This window comes from Chroicocephalus ridibundus, chromosome 1 (assembly GCF_963924245.1).
Source record: "Chroicocephalus ridibundus chromosome 1, bChrRid1.1, whole genome shotgun sequence".
Taxonomy (NCBI): Eukaryota; Metazoa; Chordata; class Aves; order Charadriiformes; family Laridae; genus Chroicocephalus; species Chroicocephalus ridibundus.
This window is the reverse complement of record NC_086284.1, coordinates 21329066-21349110: the sequence shown is the minus strand read 5'-3', so window position 1 is coordinate 21349110 and position 20045 is coordinate 21329066. Positions and strand designations below refer to the sequence as shown.

At 45.0% G+C, this 20045-nt stretch overlaps 1 protein-coding gene across 5 annotated transcripts in view; it reads right to left on the bottom strand.

Moving 5' to 3' along the window:
- Nucleotides 1-20045, bottom strand: part of LOC134513595 (E3 ubiquitin-protein ligase rnf213-alpha-like) — a 62329-nt gene that overhangs the window by 31251 nt on the left and 11033 nt on the right. For all 5 annotated transcript variants that reach the window (XM_063330562.1, XM_063330552.1, XM_063330572.1 and 2 more), the window contains 15 exons: nt 19733-19852; nt 19537-19635; nt 19183-19308; nt 18781-18985; nt 17833-18012; nt 14165-14296; nt 12129-12706; nt 10956-11121; nt 10539-10756; nt 9833-9970; nt 9132-9311; nt 6758-8228; nt 5781-5974; nt 4980-5135; nt 557-4120 (listed from right to left, as the gene is read on the bottom strand). In XM_063330562.1, coding sequence (XP_063186632.1) covers nt 557-4120; nt 4980-5135; nt 5781-5974; nt 6758-8228; nt 9132-9311; nt 9833-9970; nt 10539-10756; nt 10956-11121; nt 12129-12706; nt 14165-14296; nt 17833-18012; nt 18781-18985; nt 19183-19308; nt 19537-19635; nt 19733-19852 — 7527 coding nt within the window. The remainder of the gene's footprint in view (nt 1-556; nt 4121-4979; nt 5136-5780; nt 5975-6757; nt 8229-9131; nt 9312-9832; nt 9971-10538; nt 10757-10955; nt 11122-12128; nt 12707-14164; nt 14297-17832; nt 18013-18780; nt 18986-19182; nt 19309-19536; nt 19636-19732; nt 19853-20045) is intronic.

Genomic DNA, 20045 nt, shown 5'->3' with positions numbered 1-20045 from the left:
TACCCTTTTAGGTGTCTCTATGCAACACAGGTTCCAGAGTTCCTGTGACGGTCACTGGAGAAGTGCTTAAGATGCTTTCTTTGGCACGGATTACAACTCCCAAAAATAGATGTCAGGGGGCAGTGGGCATGATCCAGGACCTGCAGCATTGTAAGAACCATCTAAAGTCCTGCTGGACGCTTGGTGGGATCCACACAGCATCACCAGTGGTGCTTGTCACTTGTCTGCAGGCAATGAATGATGCCCTGTGTGTCTTAGCCTTGAACCTCCAGAGCCTTCAAAGTTAGGAGCTGGCACCCACTGCTTGTCTGTTAGCAGATCAACCACATCTGGGTCAAGAGAGAAGCAGAGCCCACCTTGACTGTGGAGGACCACAAGGCAGAAGTCAGGCACATATGTGATACAACCGATGGGGCAGCATCCAAAGAGGACAGGTAGAAGCCCACCACTGTACAACAGTGGAACTTATCCAGTGGCTTAATGGAGGTTGTATGGCAACTTCCCTCTTCTGGAAAATAAGGACCGCTCTCACTGCTTTACACTGAAACACACGTACCTGCAGGCAGAGCCCAGCAGTCCTCCCCTTCCTTGGTTGCTTGTTAACTGTTTCTCCCAAAACACTAACAAGGCTGTTGTGCTTCTGCTTGTGGAAGTACAAGTCTTGGATCTGCTCAGCATCATCCAGATGGGAGTATTTAAGGCGCAGGATGGAGTCAGGAGTTGCACACTGAACAAGTTTCCTTTTGGCAATGGAGAGCACTGTGTCTTTGTAGGGCTCAAGGTCTCCCCAGGACCTGCTCTGAGTGCTCTCCAAAGCAACAGCTGCAGATGTGTCATTGCTGAAACCGATAAAGACATCCTGCTCCTTGGGGCTGAGCTTGGTGGACCAAACGTTGGAGAACTTGCTGCTGTCAATGGAGACAAACAGCCTGGCCCAGGACTGTAGGTTCTGCTTCAGCTGTTGCTGCTGCCAGTTCAGAACAGTGTTCATGTCCAAGCAGTGCTTCTCCAGCCGGTTCAGCAGTGGGGTGGGGAACTGGGTGTAGACTATGTTCTTCTCCTCTATCACAATGAGTCTGAACTCATCCTTCACACAGCTCTTCACTCTGTGAGTGCCAAGACCCAGGTCCACATAGTTATTTCCCCCCAGGCTAACGAAGCACTGGTTGAGTGCATCATAAAGGCTCTCATACAGGTTGTGTATATTTAGAAGAACAACAGGCCTGCCTGTCTCCATGCAGACCTTCACTCTGCTGACAGACCGGCATACCTGGGAATAATCTTGGTCCTGTGGAAAACCAGAGCCAAATATGATTTCACAGTTCTCAGCATCTATAAGCTGTGTCTTCTGGATGATGTGGAAAGCTGCGTGGTTGGTTGTCAGCAGCAGGAGGTATCGAGACGTGAGTCCTGCCTGCTGCTTGCCCATATTTTCCTTCAGCAAAAGAAGTGTGTGGCTGGTTTCCAAATCAGGGGGAAGATACACCTCACTGATGCAGTTTCGGAAGAGCTCAACAGGACTGATATCACTGGAGCCTCCAAAGTTTCTCTGAATGGCCTTTATAATGATCTCCTCTCGAGAGATGCACTTCTTGTCCTGGGTGTAGAAAAGTATCATTTTGATCAAGCTGTAGAAATCACGGAGCCCAAAGAACTCATTTTTTTGTATTTTTAGGACCTTGCAGTAGAATTCTGCCAGCAAAGGGAACAAATACTCAATGCTTTCAAGGTGGGGTTGTGCAGCACAGATGCCCTTTGCAGTTTTAACTAGCTCTTCTTTGCTAGGGTCAGTTCGAAGTACAAGTAGACCTCTGTTCATTTTGGCAGGGTCTAGGGCCCAGTTTGAAATGCCCACAAAGCCAACTTTTTTGTAAGATTCTGGGGTTTCATCATCAACACATCCGTCTTCAAGAAGAGGGTGCAATGTCTTCAGTGGCATCTCTGGTGAGTCTTCTGCAAGGCCGATCTCATCCAGGAGGACCACAGATGCAAACTCATCCAGATTCTTCTCCTTCTGGAACTGTGCACATTGTCGGAAAGTGGAGATGATCGCTTCTGGCTTTGAATAGGGACTACACTGAAAAGACACCAGCTGGATGTCCTTGCATCTTTTGAACAATGGGCTTTTGGACAGCCTGCCCTCCATGGCATTCACAGCAATCGTTTTAGACAGGGATTTTGAGCTTCCTGGCTTCCCAACCAGAAAGAGTGGAACTCGTAGGTCCATGCATATGACTATCATGAAGATGTTTTCCCTCAGAGCATCATTGCGGGCTACTGCCTCAGGAACAGAGAGGTTATCAAGAAATACCTCTTGGCAAAGCTCAATCTCTTGCTGCAGCAGGGATGCAGGGACAGAAAAGCATTTTGCAAGCTCCTCCAGGTAATCTTCGCGGCTCTCCAGAGATACATAATAGCAAGCTCCCACTGAAAGGACCAAGGCCCTTTGTGCATTATTTAAGATTGGCTCCCTTTTGTACTTCTTCTCATCAATCCAAGGAAACAGCAGGTCTCTCAATTTATAAAACCAAAGCGTAACGTTCATGCAGCGCTCTATATCCCGAAGACTGGCAACTCTGCATTCGTCTTTCCTCTTCCTGAGAAACTTCTGTGAGGCTGAAATGACACTGGTAAAGATGTCCAAATTTCCAATGGCGATCTTGCCCTTCATGGCGGACTTTACAATCTCTCTGATGTACAGGCTCTGTGTCTTTTCATTCAGCTCTCCAAAATCCCAGACAAGAGGCAATAAGCTGGGTGGAAGGGGCTTGACCCGATACACCAGTTGTCGCAAAGGAATGTAGCCCAGTTTCTCCAGTGTGTCTTCACTTTGGACTCGGTATCCCAAGCCAGCTTTTTCAAGTTTCTTTATAGTTTCCTTGGTGTGCCTTCTGTAAGGGTTGCAAGCAGTTACTACTTTTAAACTGTCAGTGAGAATCTTCTCTCCATTTACACTGCGATCGCACAGCACCTCTTTGATTGCAAAGATAGCTTCTGATGTGTTGGCTTCGTCAAAAAAGAGTACAGTATCCACTTTGTGCTTTTCTTCATTGATACGCGCCAGCTCAATTGCCTGCCTAACTTTCTTGTGGATGGTCTTGGAAGTAGTGCCACCATGGACGCGTACCACCACCATGTTCTGAATGTCCCTGCCTGCCCTTTGCAGGCTGCACATGAACTGTACAAGCTTTGTCTTCCCACAACCTGTTTCACCCATGATGATTACAGGGATCCCACACTGGAATCGCAGGTGAATGGCAAGCATCTTCATGGTGTTGTCCAGTGTCAGCTGATAAGATTCATCTGGATCTTGGGTGTAGCTCACACCAAAAACTCTGCAGAGGGCCTCCAGCTGCATTGTTCTGGGCAAGTCTTCAAACTTCTTATTGAAAGGAACATGCTGGGCTTTCAAAGTGCGATATAACTTAGCTTTGATAACATTCCTTTCCAAAACAGCTCGAGAATGGGCATCAATAGCATCCAAGTTATTGCTGATGTGGAAACCCAAGAACTCCATGGAGTCATTGTCTGCATGGAAGACTATATAGGGGTGTGACTCTCGTTCCCATTTTCGTCTTAGCTCATACTGTCTGATAATGCTGTTTTCCTCATCATCACTTTCTGCACTGGCCACACTTTCATCAGAGATGTCAAGAGAAGGCACGGCAAAGTCCTTGGACATGGTGATCATGAACTTCACCACAAATGTTTTAAACCCCTGGAAATCCTCTCCGACTGCTGGGCTACAGAAAACCGATTTCTCACACTTGCTTAGCTGAAAGTTTAGGAAATGAGTGAAGTTGCTAAGCTCGGTCCAGGAAGGGTTGTGTCTCCCACAGTACTCCAGTAAGAGCTTCAGGCACTCTTTCTCTGTCCCCTCAGTCCTTTCAGGGATGAAAAGGAAATGGTCAAGGTCTTCCTTCCTCTTATATCTGCTGAGGTACTGGTAAGACCTCTGGAAAGCTTCACTCTTTAACTTGTCTCTGTCAAACTGCTCCTCTTTCATTTCAGGAAGGCGACCAGAGTTGGGGTGCTCCAGCAAGTCAAGTACCCGCATTGGTGATACACATTTCACTGCAGGAAAAAGATCCAGGAACTTTTCTTCTGTTTCACTGGACATCTAAAAGAAAGTCAATAAGGAGTGCACAGATTACAATGACGACAGTTGCACAACCTTCTGCATTTGCCTACAGTTCAAGAGCTTTTTTTTCTACACACAAATAGGTCTGGAATCTGGGAAAATCATATGTAGATCAAATTTGTCCAAGCCTGCATGAATATTCCTAGACGGATATATACTGATGTGCCCGTACCCTGTAAGGTCCTGGTGCTGAGTGGATGTCCAATGAAAAGCTAGAATAGAGCAAACATGATTATGTGCACCCACCAAATGATCTGCCAAACAGACAGGTTTCAGCGCAGGGTACTCTCCATCTTCACAATGTCTTTCACTTCCAAATACTTGGCCAGACTCACCTTGCACCTGTGTCAACCTGGCAAAGGGAGCACACACAGCCCCCTTTGGCAGGGACCCTCACAGGTTTATGACCCATACCACGAAAAATCAAATTTCATTTGTTCTAAGCTGATCTTGTTAACATTGTTTAATGCTTCTGGTTCTTGTGCTGGAAGAGAGGGTGGATGCTTGCTCCCCATTCACCCTCTCCAGGCCACTCAAGATGTTCTAACTCTCCATCATATCCCTCATTTCCTCTTTTAGAATGTCCTCCCTCATTTCTCATATGGGAGACTTCTATTATTTTTTGAATATGTGGGATGTCTGTTACACCAGGAATGAACTGAAGAAAGCCCCGAGCCCCACACAGCACCTTACGTTTCCTGTCCAAAGTAGACACATGGTGAGACTGCTCGTTTCTATGTAGATAAGCCATCACTCCAATACTGCAGATGAAGACCTGGTTATGTTAACCTCCTCCCTTACTATTCCTCTGACCTGCACATCATCCCCAAATCAGTACCTCTTGTTTCCTTGTTCTGATAACACTTTTCCCTTTTGCCAGGTACTCAATCAAGTAAAGATGAGAGGATTTGCACTTCCAGACCAAGCCGTTGGGACTCTGGATGTGTCTTAGGATGCATAGGTCAATCAGCAGCCGATAGAGACCTGTTGACACCTGACAGGGAAGAAACATTTGAAAATTGGTGAAAGATATGCCTATCAAAACACACTTATTCCACTACCCATGGCAGGTAGTAGTACCTGCAGCCAGACTACAGCTTTGCTCCCATTCTTGTGCAGGATTGCTATTCTAGCACACACTGAGACAGCTGCAACTGTTAATATGATCGGATGCTCAGTACTTCATAGCCTTCTGAGGTAGGACTAGGTCATCTGGATTCACCCTCTGCCCTAAGCCCACTACCTTTTATTTAAATAAAGCCTTCCAGAGGGGTATCAGACTGGATGTGAGTTGGAGAGTCTGTTCCTTCTTCTCCCTGTATATGAGGGCTTCTATGTCTAACCTGATTTGTTTGAGTTCAGCCATCCTCCAGTACCCTACACTCTGATTGATACCAGTGTAGGAGGAAAGATTGCTTTTATGAAATGGGACCCATTTCACACAGCTTCCGCATCTGTGGGCATGGAACAAGGAAAATGCAGGCACCTAAGCTTCCAAACTGTACCCAGAACTCCTGTTGTCCACTTTAACTTTTAAGCACCTGCTGCTACTACTGTAGATGAGAATAAGCCATTCTTCTCTAAAAAAGCCTGTGAGGTCTTGGACACTCCACCTTCAACCACCAAGACAAAGACTCACCGCTGGTGACACATCAATGTGGAAGACGGTGGGTTGAGTTTCAGTCGGGAATTCTTCAACAGAGAGTAGCTCCTCCAGAAGGAACTGGAAATCAATCTCTGACTCCATCAGCCTAATGGTTTTGTGAACCATTGGTAAATCACCCAGCTGGGCACGGATCTTTTGGACAGTATTGTCCACAAACAGAGACTTACCTAAGGAACAGAAGAGACAGCCAAGATTCACCTTTGCAGTCAGTCTGCCCTTTCACATGCACGAGACATTTTTTCTCCCAATATCTCAATTCCCTCCAAATTGAGTGGCCAACTCTTAACAGCCTCTTTAGAACAATACCTGGGACCAGGTCCCAGTCACGAGGGATATCCTCCAAGTCTGTGCTCAGAATTTTAGCAGTATGGCTCATTGCAAGACAGAACTCATGCCCTGACTCCAGCCCTGTGAGGCTACCAGTACAGACATAGCCAAAAGGCCTGGATCCTGACCAACTTGCCTCTGATGTGCCCTACAAAATGTCAGAAAACCTTGCTGTCTAAAGAGACATGTCTTGAAAGGTTTCGGAAATGGTAGGAAGCATGAAACATCCTGCTGAGGCTTGCAAAGGGCCTACAGAACACTTGTTCCATCCTGGAATGGCAGGTGGAGGCCACTTGGGCTAGCCTGTGGTCTTTCAGAGGACATCTGGGCTTATTTAGGTAACTGACTCCCATTCTGATGGGAGTCTTGATTCTTGCTCTTAGTCTCACACCACTACTTATTTCTCTCTAGATTGGACAACTGTAGCCCCCTGAAGCTTGTGTTTTCTAGACTGTGTTGTCATTCCCCTTTGGACCCTTTCCAGGTGGCCTAAAATCCCTCTTGAAATTCACTACCCAAACCTAAACATATGAGGAGAGTGGAGGGCTCTCCATTGCATGCCAGTTTCCTCTCAAGGCCTCCTGGTTTGAGACATGACTGACAGTAGGACTACTAACACCTACCCATTCCTGCTTGATTTGAAAATATGAACTTCACGTTCTGCTGATAAGGCTCTTCGAAGGCCTGAGCAACAGGGGCCGTTCCACAAGGCACTTTGAGATGTGTGCTCAGGTAGGCCTGGATTTCTGTCTTAGAACAGCATGGGATAGTAACTTTGTAGGTGTCGAAGGCTGTGATAACATAAGAATTGTGAGCTTTGGCATTGCAAAAGATAATGAACCTGTAGTCAGGGACTGTAGAAGATTGCAGCAAGCGGAAGAAGTGGAACTCCAGTTGTTTGGAAACTTTGTACACTAATTTCTCAGCACCCAGCAAGCAGTAGATTTTCTGGTTTTGTGAATCAGATGAAAGAGCTCTCCTAACAATCAGCTCCACTTCTTCCTCCGTTGTGTCAGGTGTGCACACCAGGACCTCATCATATGTTGGGAGGGGTTCTGTCTCGGTGTGCCTGTAAATGGAGAGCATGTAGAGCAACATTTCCTCTTCTTTACACATGATGAGAGAAGGTTTCCTGGCTTCAAGGCCTACTGGTAAACTTCTCTTGATACATGTGGTTTCAAGAGCTGCTAATTGCTTCAGTGTTTCACCGAAGACATCCAGGCTGATGTATTTGTCTGACACAAGGCCAGTGAATTTCTTACAGTAAGCATCCCAGAGCAGATTCACCTTGTCACAGATGGATGGCAAACTCTCAAAGGAAGTAGTTAGTTCATCTTTAGCAAGAGAGCTAAAAGTTGCCTGGTCGACATCTCTGTTCTTGTTTTTAAACTTCCTTGACTTCTGCAGAAACGCTTCTCGCTGTTCATCATATAATTTGCTCAGGTTTTCAACCTCTTCCTTGTCATCACCTCGTTCAAAGGCAAAATTCATCAGCTTCTGCTCTGTAATGTCAGAATTTTGAAGGCAGCTCTGCAGGGCTGCCTTTGCCACTGACGTATCGTAGCCAGATTCAGCCAGGCTTTTGATGAGCTGGGGAAAACGAATGACATAGTCATGCCAGGTAACGGACCCATTGCCTCCTGCTGATGTGTTGACAGAGTCAAGTGGAGTCATGAGGGCTTGCTCCAGGGCTTTTCTAATATCTTCTGTTTTAATGTCATGCTTTATGACAGAAAGCCTATTAAGAATCTGTGGCTCTATTACACTATTGTGGGCTTTGGCCAGTTGGCTACATAAACAGAAGAGCTGGTGTGCAGTGAACAGGTTGAGATGATGGTAGGTGTCCCTTTGAGTCTCCAGATATTTCTTCCACTCTACCAGGCAGTGCTCCATTGCTTTGCAAAGGCCATCCAGCTCCTCCAGGACAGGTCTGGTGCTCTGAACAAGGATGCCAGCAATTCCAAATTCTGTGTAAACTTTTACTCTGCTTTGAGGATTGCAATAGATGTCAGCCTTCCAGTCTATGAAGAGGATATTGCCAACACTGAGAAGCTGCAGGTACAACTTTCCAACCATTTGAACTTTTTCCAGGATCTGTAACATGCCACAGACAAAATAGGGAAATGGATTATCATGTGTTTTCAACAGCTACTGAATACTTCTCACATTACATTTTCTTCCAAAGATCTATTAAAACCTGTTAAGCAGAACCCCCCCCCCAAACTTATTTGACTCAATTTTTATGTACAGCTTCTTCTCAGGATACATTTCTTAGCCAAGGACATGACCTAGAAGTGCATGTTTTCCTGCTACTCTTCAAAAAGTTTTTCTGCTACTCTTCAAAAACACTGGTTCCATGTAGCACATGTCTACTGGGGGAAGGAGGTCCATAGATGAAGGACAGCTCCATTGTCTCACCCCTAAAGATTATGATGAACTGTATCACAACCTCAGAATCACCACCTTTGAAATATTTGGCTCTTGTGAGGTTTCTTCATTTCTGACTGAAGCACTACACTGCCTACAATTGAGATAGCAAACAGCTGAAGCGGTTCCTAAGGTATGTAAGAGAACACCTCACTTCAAACACCTGAATAAATTGCATAGGAAATAAGGAAAAGGTATTTTTGGTATGTGAAGCATCTGGCTTGCAGTGGGACTTCCATCACACCCCTGTAGCTTCCTGTTTCTCTTCATTCACCGCAGCAGGAGCTTAGATGGCTTGCTTGGGTAGAGATATACATATAATTAACATGCAGGCGAGGCCAAGATCTCAGAGAGTCAGACTTCTACACACTCCATCATCATCACATTGCAAGAGAATGTCTGTATTTATAATTTGCCTTACACGTGAGATCTGGGAGTCTTCTACCTCTATTCTTGAAGAGTCAGAGCTAAAGGTGAAGGATGAGTCTCCATGAAAGAATTCTAGCAAAAAATCCCAAGCCTTATGGCCACTGTTTTCCAAGCACATATTGGTGTTGCATTGTGGCTTACCTCCACAAAGCGGTTTGCCTCCTCTCTGCCTTGCTCAGCTTTGGTGGTGATCAACATAAGCTTGTTCTGGAGCTCTGTGAGCTGAGCCAGGTTGTATTCTTTAGCATTCTGATCTGTCTGAGATTCTTCCTCTGTGGTGTCCTTCAGCAGTAGCACTGAAACACAGTCCTCAAGGGCACCCTGGAAAGCAGGTAAGAGGATTAGCCCCGCTCTACTTCTCTATGTAATTCCCCATCCTTGTGCAATGGATCTTCAAGAATAGTAGCGCATCCCTGCATATCACAGCCAAACATAAAGTTTTCCCATGTCTTAAGATGCAGATCATTCTTTCCCCCTTCTGTTGTGCAGGGCTCACTCTTTCAGAGTATGCTGCAAGCACCACTCTCCATGAACAATTGAGCAGCAGTTCTCATTTTAAATCTTTCCCTTTCCTTTTTTCACTTTCTGAGTGATCAGAAGACTTCTTTTTGGTATTAAAATATTGCTTCCTCTCCTCCCTGGGGACAAAAAAAGCCTGTTTTGCCTTGAAAATTACCAAGGCTTAATGGAAAATGTGACATGAGGTTGTGCTTCTTTCAAACCTGACTAGAGATGTATTGGCTAGCTGACATACTACTTAGAAATGGATTTCAAGCATGTTAATTTATTTGGGCAGAAACAATCCCCCGAAAAGCACTCTTCAAAGTGTGGAGAACCATTACCTTGAATTTTTGAGGTGCTGAGATGACAAAAATCCCTCTGCTGTTGATATCTCTGGCTTGAGAGATTGAGGAACGCTTTATGGAGCCATGACAGTCATGAACCATCTTGATCCACTCTCTGTTATCACAAGAATCCTTCTGTTAAAGAAAAAACCAACACAAGAGAATGAAACCTCTATAAGGATGATTTGGGAAAGAGTGGGGTTTCTTGTGCCTGCTGCGGCTGAAAAGACAAAGCACAGCTGTTGCACGTAAATCTGCATCTACCTTACTAACTTTCTGAACCCCAAAGCCAGTGAGTAAGTATTTTGTGAAGCTGCTATTCTCTGCCAGTCTTTGGCAATTTGGAAGAAGGGTGTCAGTGGAATGGTATCCTGAGTAGGATGCTACAGTTTTTGTGGAGAGAATTATTCAAGACAACCCTAGACTAGACTTTACTAAAACACAGAGCATTGGATTCTCTTTCTTCTGCAAGTGACACCTAATGGGTCTCCTCCATTTGCCCTCACACAGGCATTTGAGGTCTTTTAAGGTGTTCCAACTGGACTTCAGTCCCAAAGAGCACAGATTTCTTATAGGTCTTGCCTTATATCCACTACGCCCACTTGGATGTCTTGTCGCTCCTATGGCATGGCACCAGACTTTGACAATTCTTTCTTCCAGTACACATCCAATTAATTTTGGAACATGGGATTTGCAGACTCACCAACTTCTTGGGCAGATTATTGTCTTTTTCAGTGGCTTCACTGATGAATGATAGGGCCGAAAAGAACTGTTCAAATCCAGATGTGGGTCTCAGGTCAAATATAATGGGTGCTGAAGCAGCCATGGCATCACGGAAGAACCGCACTTTGTCAATATCTTTGTCATTTTCACCTGCAGAAATTGACGCCAGGTCCACAAATACAGGGATTTCTGTTTTATCTGAAAAAAAAACCAACCCAACAAATAAAAGATCCAAAACCGAAACACATAGTTGAGGAGTTTCATAGCTGACTCATAGTTCAGGAGTTCACATAGTTGATTCATGCAATGCCTCTGGCTGTTGTGACAAGTAGGGACAAAGTGATCCCTTTCTATTGCCTCTCTTATCTGATGACTATTACATCCAAGTACAACTCACCTTTTATTACAGTTTTGATCCAGGAGACAAAGCCTTTCCTTGTGCATTCAAGTAGTACCCTCAAAAAGTCCAGCGTCTCTTCTGGAAGGTTGCTCAAACTATTTTTCACCTTCATTAAATCCTGGGTAAAGTAATCAAGTCTCTGATTCCTGAATTCTGTCTCTTCCTGGAAAAAAACATTAAGACATACTGGTGTGTGTCCCTTGGTAAAAGAAGAGGGAAGGTAAGCTCCGCCTCTGCCCCACACATCAAAGTTTCATCAGCCACTCAGGGTATTTTCTGAAGGCTTAGCTCCCCAGACACCTCCATTCCTCTCATCCAATCTATTTCATAAGCCTGGTTTGGCTATTTAAGTACAAGTCCCTGCAGCAGAGGCACAGAGCCATGATATAAATCTTGTCTAACATCTGCATTGAAGTCCTGATCACTAAAAGGACCTTTCCACAAAATTTATAAGGTCTGCTCCAATTTTAAATTTCTGGGGAAACCCGTCCAGAACATGGAAAGCTATCCAAAATACAAAAAAGTTACAGAACACCCAGCTGCTCCTTGGGAGCAACCCATGCAGTGCCCCATCATTGCTACCATAATAGAAAGGTTATGACAATATGAAACTTTAGCTTTTCCAGGATTGGAGCAATCAGGTTTGGAGACCTGTAAAAAAGAACATGTGGAAGCCAAATGAAGAATTACTGGAGTTGGTAAAGATAATTAGGTTGGGATCTGTTATTTAAGTCCTGGAGTTTTTAACTCCTGGTTCTGCCTGAAACTTTCCGTGGAGGTTGTGGAAGATAATACTTCCCTATATATTCCAAATCACTTGTTGCAGAATTTGGTAGCTGACAGATACAGATGTCTGCATCCGTTGGCCTCACACAGTTGCCTCAGATGCCCTTGGGCATCTCTAATGGCACTGGGAGCTCATTTGCAGACGATCAGGAGTCTGATTAAGGGTGAGCTGAATCGCATTCCTGACTTATAAAGGTGCCAGGCTAAAAGAGAGACTGCTACAGCAGTGAAATTTATATTCCAGAAGAAGAATTCCACTATGTCCAGTATAATTTAGTTAAAAGTTAAGACGCACAAAAGCAGAGGTTTCCCATTCAGATCTGCCAACACAGAAGCCACAAGAGCACTCAGTATAAGCCAGATATCCATGTGTGTTCTACTTACACATTTTGTTAGGTCGCTGAGAATCTGAAAATTTCCATTAAGCTCAAGTGTCTTCCGTAGTTCATCTATCATCTTGGCAGTGTTCACCACTGTAGACAGGGTCAGGTAGTTTTTAATCTTCTCCATGGCAGCATCTACCCAGGCAGCTTCTCCACTCCCTTTCCCTTCGGACATCTCCATAATTTTAAACTCCTTTTTGAGTTGACTCTCATTTGCTAACTGCTTCTCAAAATGGCTCTGCACAGTCCCAAGGGTGATGGAAAAGTCTTTGAGGGCTAGATAGGTACTCTGAAAGTCGGCAATGGCTGGCCTATAAATGTTTTCTTGTACATCTTCTATCAAGAGAATTTTGCCTTTAGGGATTGTGGCCTTGATTTGCTCTGCTTTTTGCTTCCACAGTCTCAGAAAATAATTGCTTTCCTCTAAGATATGAATTTTTTTCATCATGTCACTGTATTTAGCAAGGGGGTGCAATTGAGGCGTTTTCTTCTCACCATTCATAGAAAATATGCTTACAGACATCTGATCCTTAAAACTTCCTGTTTTACTGGTGCTTTTAAACACAGCACTTTTATCCACTAAACAAGATGGAAACAAAAAAAAAATTAGTGCATTTCTCCAGCTAGAAAGATGCTTACCCTCTAAGCATTAAAATATTCTGAACCTGTCTACAATGCCAAAGAGGAGGTGTGTGTGTGTTTGTTTGTTTCTGACAAAGTTCTTGGGGAAAAACTGAATCCAAGATCAACAGAAAAACAAATGGTGGGCAAAATCAGCTACTGCATGATGAGGAAGGGAGCCTTCAAACCAAGGTCTTGAAACTGTGATAGTGTCTATATTGTTAGAAAACAAGTCGGGCCTGAAACAGAGGTTGAGGAGGCTTACTCCACCATTTGGCCCACCCCAGCTGGAGAATCACTTCTATTGATTCTTGCACCCAATTCGAGAACTTCAACACTGGGATTTATATAGAATCATCGAATCATAGAATCTTCATGGTTAGAAAGGACCTTTGAGATCATCAAGTCCAACCATGCACACAAAAAACCCCCTACAATCCCTGCCACTAGAGCATGCCCTGCAGTGTCAAATCTAGACGTTTCTTAAACACCTCTAGGGATGGTGACTCAACCACCTCCCTGGGCAGGCTGTTCCAGTGCCTGACCGCTCTTTCAGTAAAGTAATTCTTCCTAATATCTAACCTAAACCTCCCCTGCCGCAACTTCAGACCATTTCCTCTGGTCCTGTCATTGTTCACCTGGGAGAAGAGGCCAACCCCCACCTCTCTCCAACCTCCTTTCAGGTAGTTGTAGAGGGCAATGAGGTCTCCCCTCAGCCTCCTCTTCTCCAAGCTAAACATGCCCAGCTCCCTCAGCCTCTCCTCATGTGACCTGGTCTCCAGACCCCTCACCAGCCTGGTAGCTCTCCTCTGGACACGCTCCAGCACTTCAATGTCCCTCTTGTACAGGGGGGCCCAGAACTGGACACAGTACTCGAGGTGAGGCCTCACCAGTGCCGAGTACAGAGGCACGATCACTTCCCTACTCCTGCTGGCCACGCTATTCCTGATACAATATGTTCCACGGTCCAGCAGGAAGAGCTCACTGGGTGAGTCTTCCCAACCAATATACACTTCTGCTCCCTTTTGCTATCTCAGTCCTTCTCTTCTAGATCGCAGATCATGTCTGAAATTGTTCATTCTGTCTGAAATGCACTTTCCCCCTACAAACACTTGTCAAACTAGGTAATCCAACCTTATATGTCTCTCAGAATAATGAAAAATCTGGCACTGTTTAATCTTCCCCTGTGAAACAGATTTCCCCCTATACTGAACTCCTTCTATATAAAAAACCCTACCAGACTTTCCCCATTCCTTTTTTCCTTAAAGACCCCCTGCTTACTCTCTCCTCCCAGCTACTGCTTGGCAGTAGGCAGCTGTGCAGCACCATTTCCTAGTGCTCTTTAGTTTTAGAGACAGCTCCCTGTTCAAGAACCACATAGGAAACCCCATCCTCTCAAATAGAATGGGATGGTACCTCTTATCACATCCTTTATGCTGTTGCACAGATGCAGAAATGAGCATCTCTGCTGTTTCTGCTCTTCCAATTGGTCGTATTCCTCCCTTCTGACTTTCAGCACTGTTGCTATGCAGCTGGAGACAGAAGAATCTGGGGAAAGAAATAAAGAAAAAAACCCATGCCTAGACCTCAGATATAAAGGATTTTTGAGAAAATCACTTGAAAAGGGAGAAGACCTACAGGAAACATAATCACAGACATTAAAAAAATGCATGCTTGAATTCGTACAAAAGGGTGTGTCACTTGATCTAAAAGCAGCATCAACCCAGAGCCATTCTGACTTGATCACAGCCAAAGTCTAAAACACTCTGAGACACATGGATGAAGTTTATCATTGCAGAAGAATTTGAAAGACGTTTCTTCCAGGTTTTTGTAAAATATAGGAGGATTTTGGAACTGGCCTGTGACCTTGAAGGTTATTTTGTAACCAGCATAAATAGCAACAGGTAAAAAAACCCTTAGCACGCTAAACTAAACTAATCTGAGTGGTGTAGTCGACATGCCTAAGGGATGGGATGCCATCCAGAGGGACCTGGGCAAGCTCCAGAAGTGGGCCCATGTGCACCTCATGAGGTTCAACAAGGCCAAGTGCAGGGTTCCCCCCTGGATCAGGGCAACCCCCAGCATCAACACAGGCTGGGTGATGAAGGGACTGAGAGCAGTCCTGAGGAGAAGGACTTTGGGGAACTGGTGGATGAAAAGCTGGACATGAGCAGACAATGTGCTCTTGCAACCCAGAAAGCCAACTGTATCCTGGGCTGCATCAAGAGAAGTGTGTCCAGCAGGCTGAGGGAGGTGATGCTGCCCCTCTGCTCTGCTCTGCTCTTGTGAGACCCCATCTGGAGTACTGTGTCCAACTCTGGGGTTCCCAGTACAGGAAAGACGTGGACCTGTTAGAGGTGAGTCCAGAGGAGGGACACAAAAATAATCAGAGGATTGGAGCAACTCTCCTATGAGGACAAGCTGAGAGAGGTGGGGTTGTTCAGCCTGAAGAAGAGAAGGTGCCAGGGACAGCTTATAGTCCTTTCAGCCTTTCAGTACTCAAAGGGGGCTTATAAGAAAGATGAGGACAGGCTTTTTAGCAGACTTGTTGCAATAGGACAAGGGGTAATGGCTTTAAAGTAAAAGAGGGTAGATTTAGACTAGGTATAAGGAAAAATATTTTTACATGATTGTGGTGAAACACTGGCACAGATTGCCCAGAGAGGTGGTAGATGGAAACATTCATGGTCAGGTTGGACGGGGCTCTGAGCAACCTGATCTAGTTGAAGATGTCCCTGCTTATTGCAGGAGGATTGGACTAGATGTCCTTTAAATGTCCCTTCCAACCCAAACCATTTTATGATTCTATGATTCTAATAACACAAATACAATTCTATAAATAAATCATAAGAACACCACAATATTTTAATTGCTATCAATTGTACAGCAGAATATTGTTTTCTGTCCATCATAGCATTTAACAGGGCTTAAAAATATTTTCTTTATTCAGCTTTTCGATTTTTTGCCTTTGTGTTTATTCTCTTGCAGAGAATTTTTGGTTTTCAAAGAATCACAGAATGGTCGGGGTTGGAAGGGACCTCTGGAGATTATCTAGTCCAACCCCCCTGCCAGAGCAGGGTCACCTAGAGCAGGTTGCACAGGAACACGTCCAGGCGGGTTTTGAATGTCTCCAGAGAAGGAGACTCCACCTCCTCTCAGCCTGTTCCAGTGCTCTGCCACCCTGAAAGTAAAGAAGTTCCTCTTTATGTTTAGGCGGAACTTCCTATGTTCAAGTTTGTGCCCGTTACCTCTTGTCCTGTCACTGGGCACCACTGAAAAGAGCCTGACCCCATCCTCCTGACACCCACCCTTTAGGTACTTATAAGCATCGATAAGATCCCCCCTCAGTTCTTCTCCAGACCAAAAAGACCCAAGTCCCTCAGCCTTTCTTCATAAGAGAGATGTTCTGGTCCCCTAATCACCTTCATAATGCTTTACTGTAGCGTCTCCAGCAGTTCCCTGTCCTTTTTGAACCAGGGAGCCCAGAACTGTGATGCGGCCTCACCAGGGCAGAGTAGAGGGGCCAGATAACCTCCTTGACCTGCTGGCCACACTCTTCTTGATGCACCCCAGGATGCCATTGGCCTCCTTGGTCACAAGGGCACATTGCTGGCTCATGGTCATCCTGTTGTCCACCAGGACTCCCAGGTCTTTTTCCACAGAGCTGCCCTCCAGCAGGTCAGCCCCCAACCTGTACTGGTGCATGGGGTTATTCCTCCCCAGGTGCAGCACCCTACACTTGCCCTTGTTGAATTTCATAAGGTTCCTCTTTGATCAACTTTCCAGCCTGTCCAGGTCTCTCTGTATGGCGGCACAGCCTTCTGGTGTCTCAGCCATCCCTCCCAGCTTTGTGTCATCAGCAAACTTGCTGAGGGTGCACTCTGTCCCCTCATCCAGGTCATTGATGAATATATTGAAGAGGACTGGACGCAGCACTGACCCCTGGGAAACACCACTCGTCATTGACCTCCAACTAGACCCTGTGTCCCTAATCACGACCCTCTGAGCTCTATCTTTCAGGCATTTTTCAATCCACCCCACTCTCCATTCATCTAACCCACACTTCCTAAGCTTCCCTACGAGGATGCTGTGGGAGACCACGTCAAACGCCTAGCTGAAGTCAAGCAAGACGACATCCACTGCCCTCCCCTCATCTATCCATCCAGTCTTGCCATCATAGAAGGCTATCAGCTTAGTCAGACATGATTTCCCCTTGGTGAATCCTTGTTGACTACTTCTGGTAGCTTTCTTTTCCTCCACATGCCTTGAGATGACACCCAGAACGAGCTGTTCCATCATCTTTCCAGGGATGGAGGTGAGGCTGACAGGCCTGTAGTTTCCTGGGTCTTCCTTCTTGCCCTTTTTGAAGGCTGGAGTGACATTGGTTTTCCTCCAGTCCTCAGTAACCTCGCCTGTTCTCCAGGACCTTTCAAAGATGATGAAGAGCGGCCCAGCAATGACTTCCGCCAGCTCCCTCAGCACTCGTGGGTGCATCCCATCGGGGTCCATGGACTTGTGGACATCCAGTTTACTTAATTGATCTCTAACTTGATTCTCCTCAACTGAGGGAAAGCCTTCCTTTGTCCAGGCTTTCTCTGTTACCTCCAAAGTCTGGGACTCCCGAGGGCTGGCCTGAGCAGTAAAGACTGAAGCAAAGAAAGCATTCAGTGACTCCGCCTTCTCTGCATCCCCTGTCACCATGGCACCTGTCTCATTCAACAGCAGGCCCACATTTTCTCTAATTTTCCTTTTGCCTCCAATATACTTGAAGAAACCCTTCCTGTTCACCTTGATGTCCCTTGCCAGGTTTAATTCCAAGAAGGCCTTGGCTTTCCTTGTTTAATCCCTGCATACTCTGACGACATTCTTGTAATCTTCCCAAGTGGTCAGTCCCTTCTTTCACTTACTGTAAACTTCCATCCTCTTTCCAGGTATGGAGGTGAGGCTTTATATTTTTCTTTATATTTTTCTTTATATTTTAGATACCTTTCCAATAAATATATTTTTTATTTGCCCCATTGAATAGGAAACACCCCACGTGGAACTACTGTTTTGAGAAATAAATTTGGAAACTGTGAGCTTACCGCAGATACAGAGTATATTCTGAAATCGCCCTTGGTATTGCAAGATGATGTTCAGTATGTTGCAGGGGATGTCTCCTGAGAAAATGCGGTGTCTCAAAAAACAGAAGAAGTAGGAAAACTTGTACAGCAGGTTTCTTGCTTTTTCACTGATCTGATTTTGAAGCTTGTCTTTTGATTTTTCTGTAAAAGAGATGAAATCTAGTGATAGAACGGTGCTTTTCAAAGCAGCAGTTTCCCCACTGGATTTATTTTTAACATACATCCCCAGGAAGAGTTAGCAGCTTCGCAGCACCCTGCCTCCAAACCATGAATGGCAAGGGGATGTTACAACCATCTTTGCGGACTGCACAGATTTCTTTGTTTTCGAATTAAGTGGCCAACACTAGCATATCAGAAAAAATGTTGCTTTGTTCCCAGTCAATGTAAAATAGCATTTTTCAATTGGTTCAGGTACATAAAAACCAAAATGCGTATTTAGAGGACCCTGCTTCATGCTGGAGACAAACCTCTGGGGTGCTTTACAATTTGTATTTCTGTTATTTTTTTCATTTTCAGAGACTAATTTTTGTTTTAATATCTTTCATTTAAAAAATGAAACACTTCCCATGAAGGTACAACAAAACACAATTTCAACTGGAAAAAGAAATTGAGACACTTCTTAGTTTCTGAAAAGAAACATAATTTTTCCAGGATCTGTGAATATTTTGTCTCTTTCATTTTGTGTTGGCAAAAAACTTGGCAGATGTTTGAAGAGAGCTGGTGAAACCACATATTCTTTTCTAGCAAAAGAAAGGACTTGATCGCAAACTTCACCCAGCTCCATGGCTGAACTTTGTTTGGTGTGGGATTTCAATGATACATGTATCAGATGTTGTTTGGCTTTCAGAGCCCATAAAAGCACACTGTCAAAACAAGAATTTAAAAAAAGCCACTCTGTGGGGAACTCACCACCAATGCAGAGGAGATCATAGATCACGGAAGAGCTGAGCAACTCTGTGAGAACTGGGCCCGTGCTGTCAACAAATCTGTCTACTTTTTCCAATGTGCTCATCTTGTCTGAGAACATTTTCTCAACAACAGCAGAAAGCACTTTCCTGGCGGTTGACCTGTTTGTCTTGAGGAGTTTGGAAACCATTTCTCCTAACATGGGGTCCTGTAAGGACAAGAAATTTCTCCTCTTAGTTGTAAATGGGTTTTGGAGAACCTATACCCTTACAGAAAATTCCTCTCCCACTCCATTAACCCACTGAAGGCCAAATAAGCACAGCTAGCAAAGTGGGTTAGATCAGCGTGGTAGGAGGTAGAAACTCTCAGTTGTGTAAGAAGGGAGTTTAGACAGAAAGTCTGTACCTCACTTGTCTCCAAGTATTTAATCCTTTGAACGACTACATCTGTAAAGCAGCTCTCCAGATTTGTATTCCAACACTTGCCCTTCATGAATTCCTGGTAGAATTCCATAACTTTTCTGCCCTCTACCTGCAGGAATGAAATGCTTAAGCTGCAGTTGCTTTCTTGGGCCTTGACAAATATCATTGGTTTCTCACCTTGGTGGAGGAGTTATGCCCCTCTACACCAGCAAGGAGCTGGCTGCTTCAGCTCCCATCAGCCAAACACTGACTGGGACAAAATAGAGCATCCTGGGGTCAGGAGCATCTGGGGTCTGAGCATCACCCCCCTTCTTGGAGTTAAGTAACCATAACTTACTTTCTCCAGCCACCTTTCAACTATGCTGTATATCAGCCTTTGCCATTTCTGGGTCCATTCCACACACAGGATCTCAAACGAGAACAGCTCGTGACACATCTGTGACAGAAAAGCAAAGCTGGTCAACTGGGCCTCAAGGTACAGACAGACTTTCCAGGGTGAGTGGTTATCCCTTGTGTGGGTTCTTGCTACTCACACTGATGTTCTTCAGGAACTGTCTATTTAACATGGATGGCCCAGGCAAGGATTTTTCCAGCCAACCCTTGATGTGACCTGCAAACTCACTGAATCTTTCTGACTCAAACACCTGAAATCCCTTGGGGAATAAAAAAAAGAGAGAATTGGCAGGGAGAGACAGATTCTTTTTTTCACTCTGGGTTTTGACCCTTAACTGCTGTGTACAGAGTGAAAACAAAGTCCTTCCCACAGCTATCAAGGTCCTCCAAGAAGAGGCTTGCACACTCTGAGATGCTACCAGCTTTGGTAGCAATTTTTTTGCCACTTCTCTG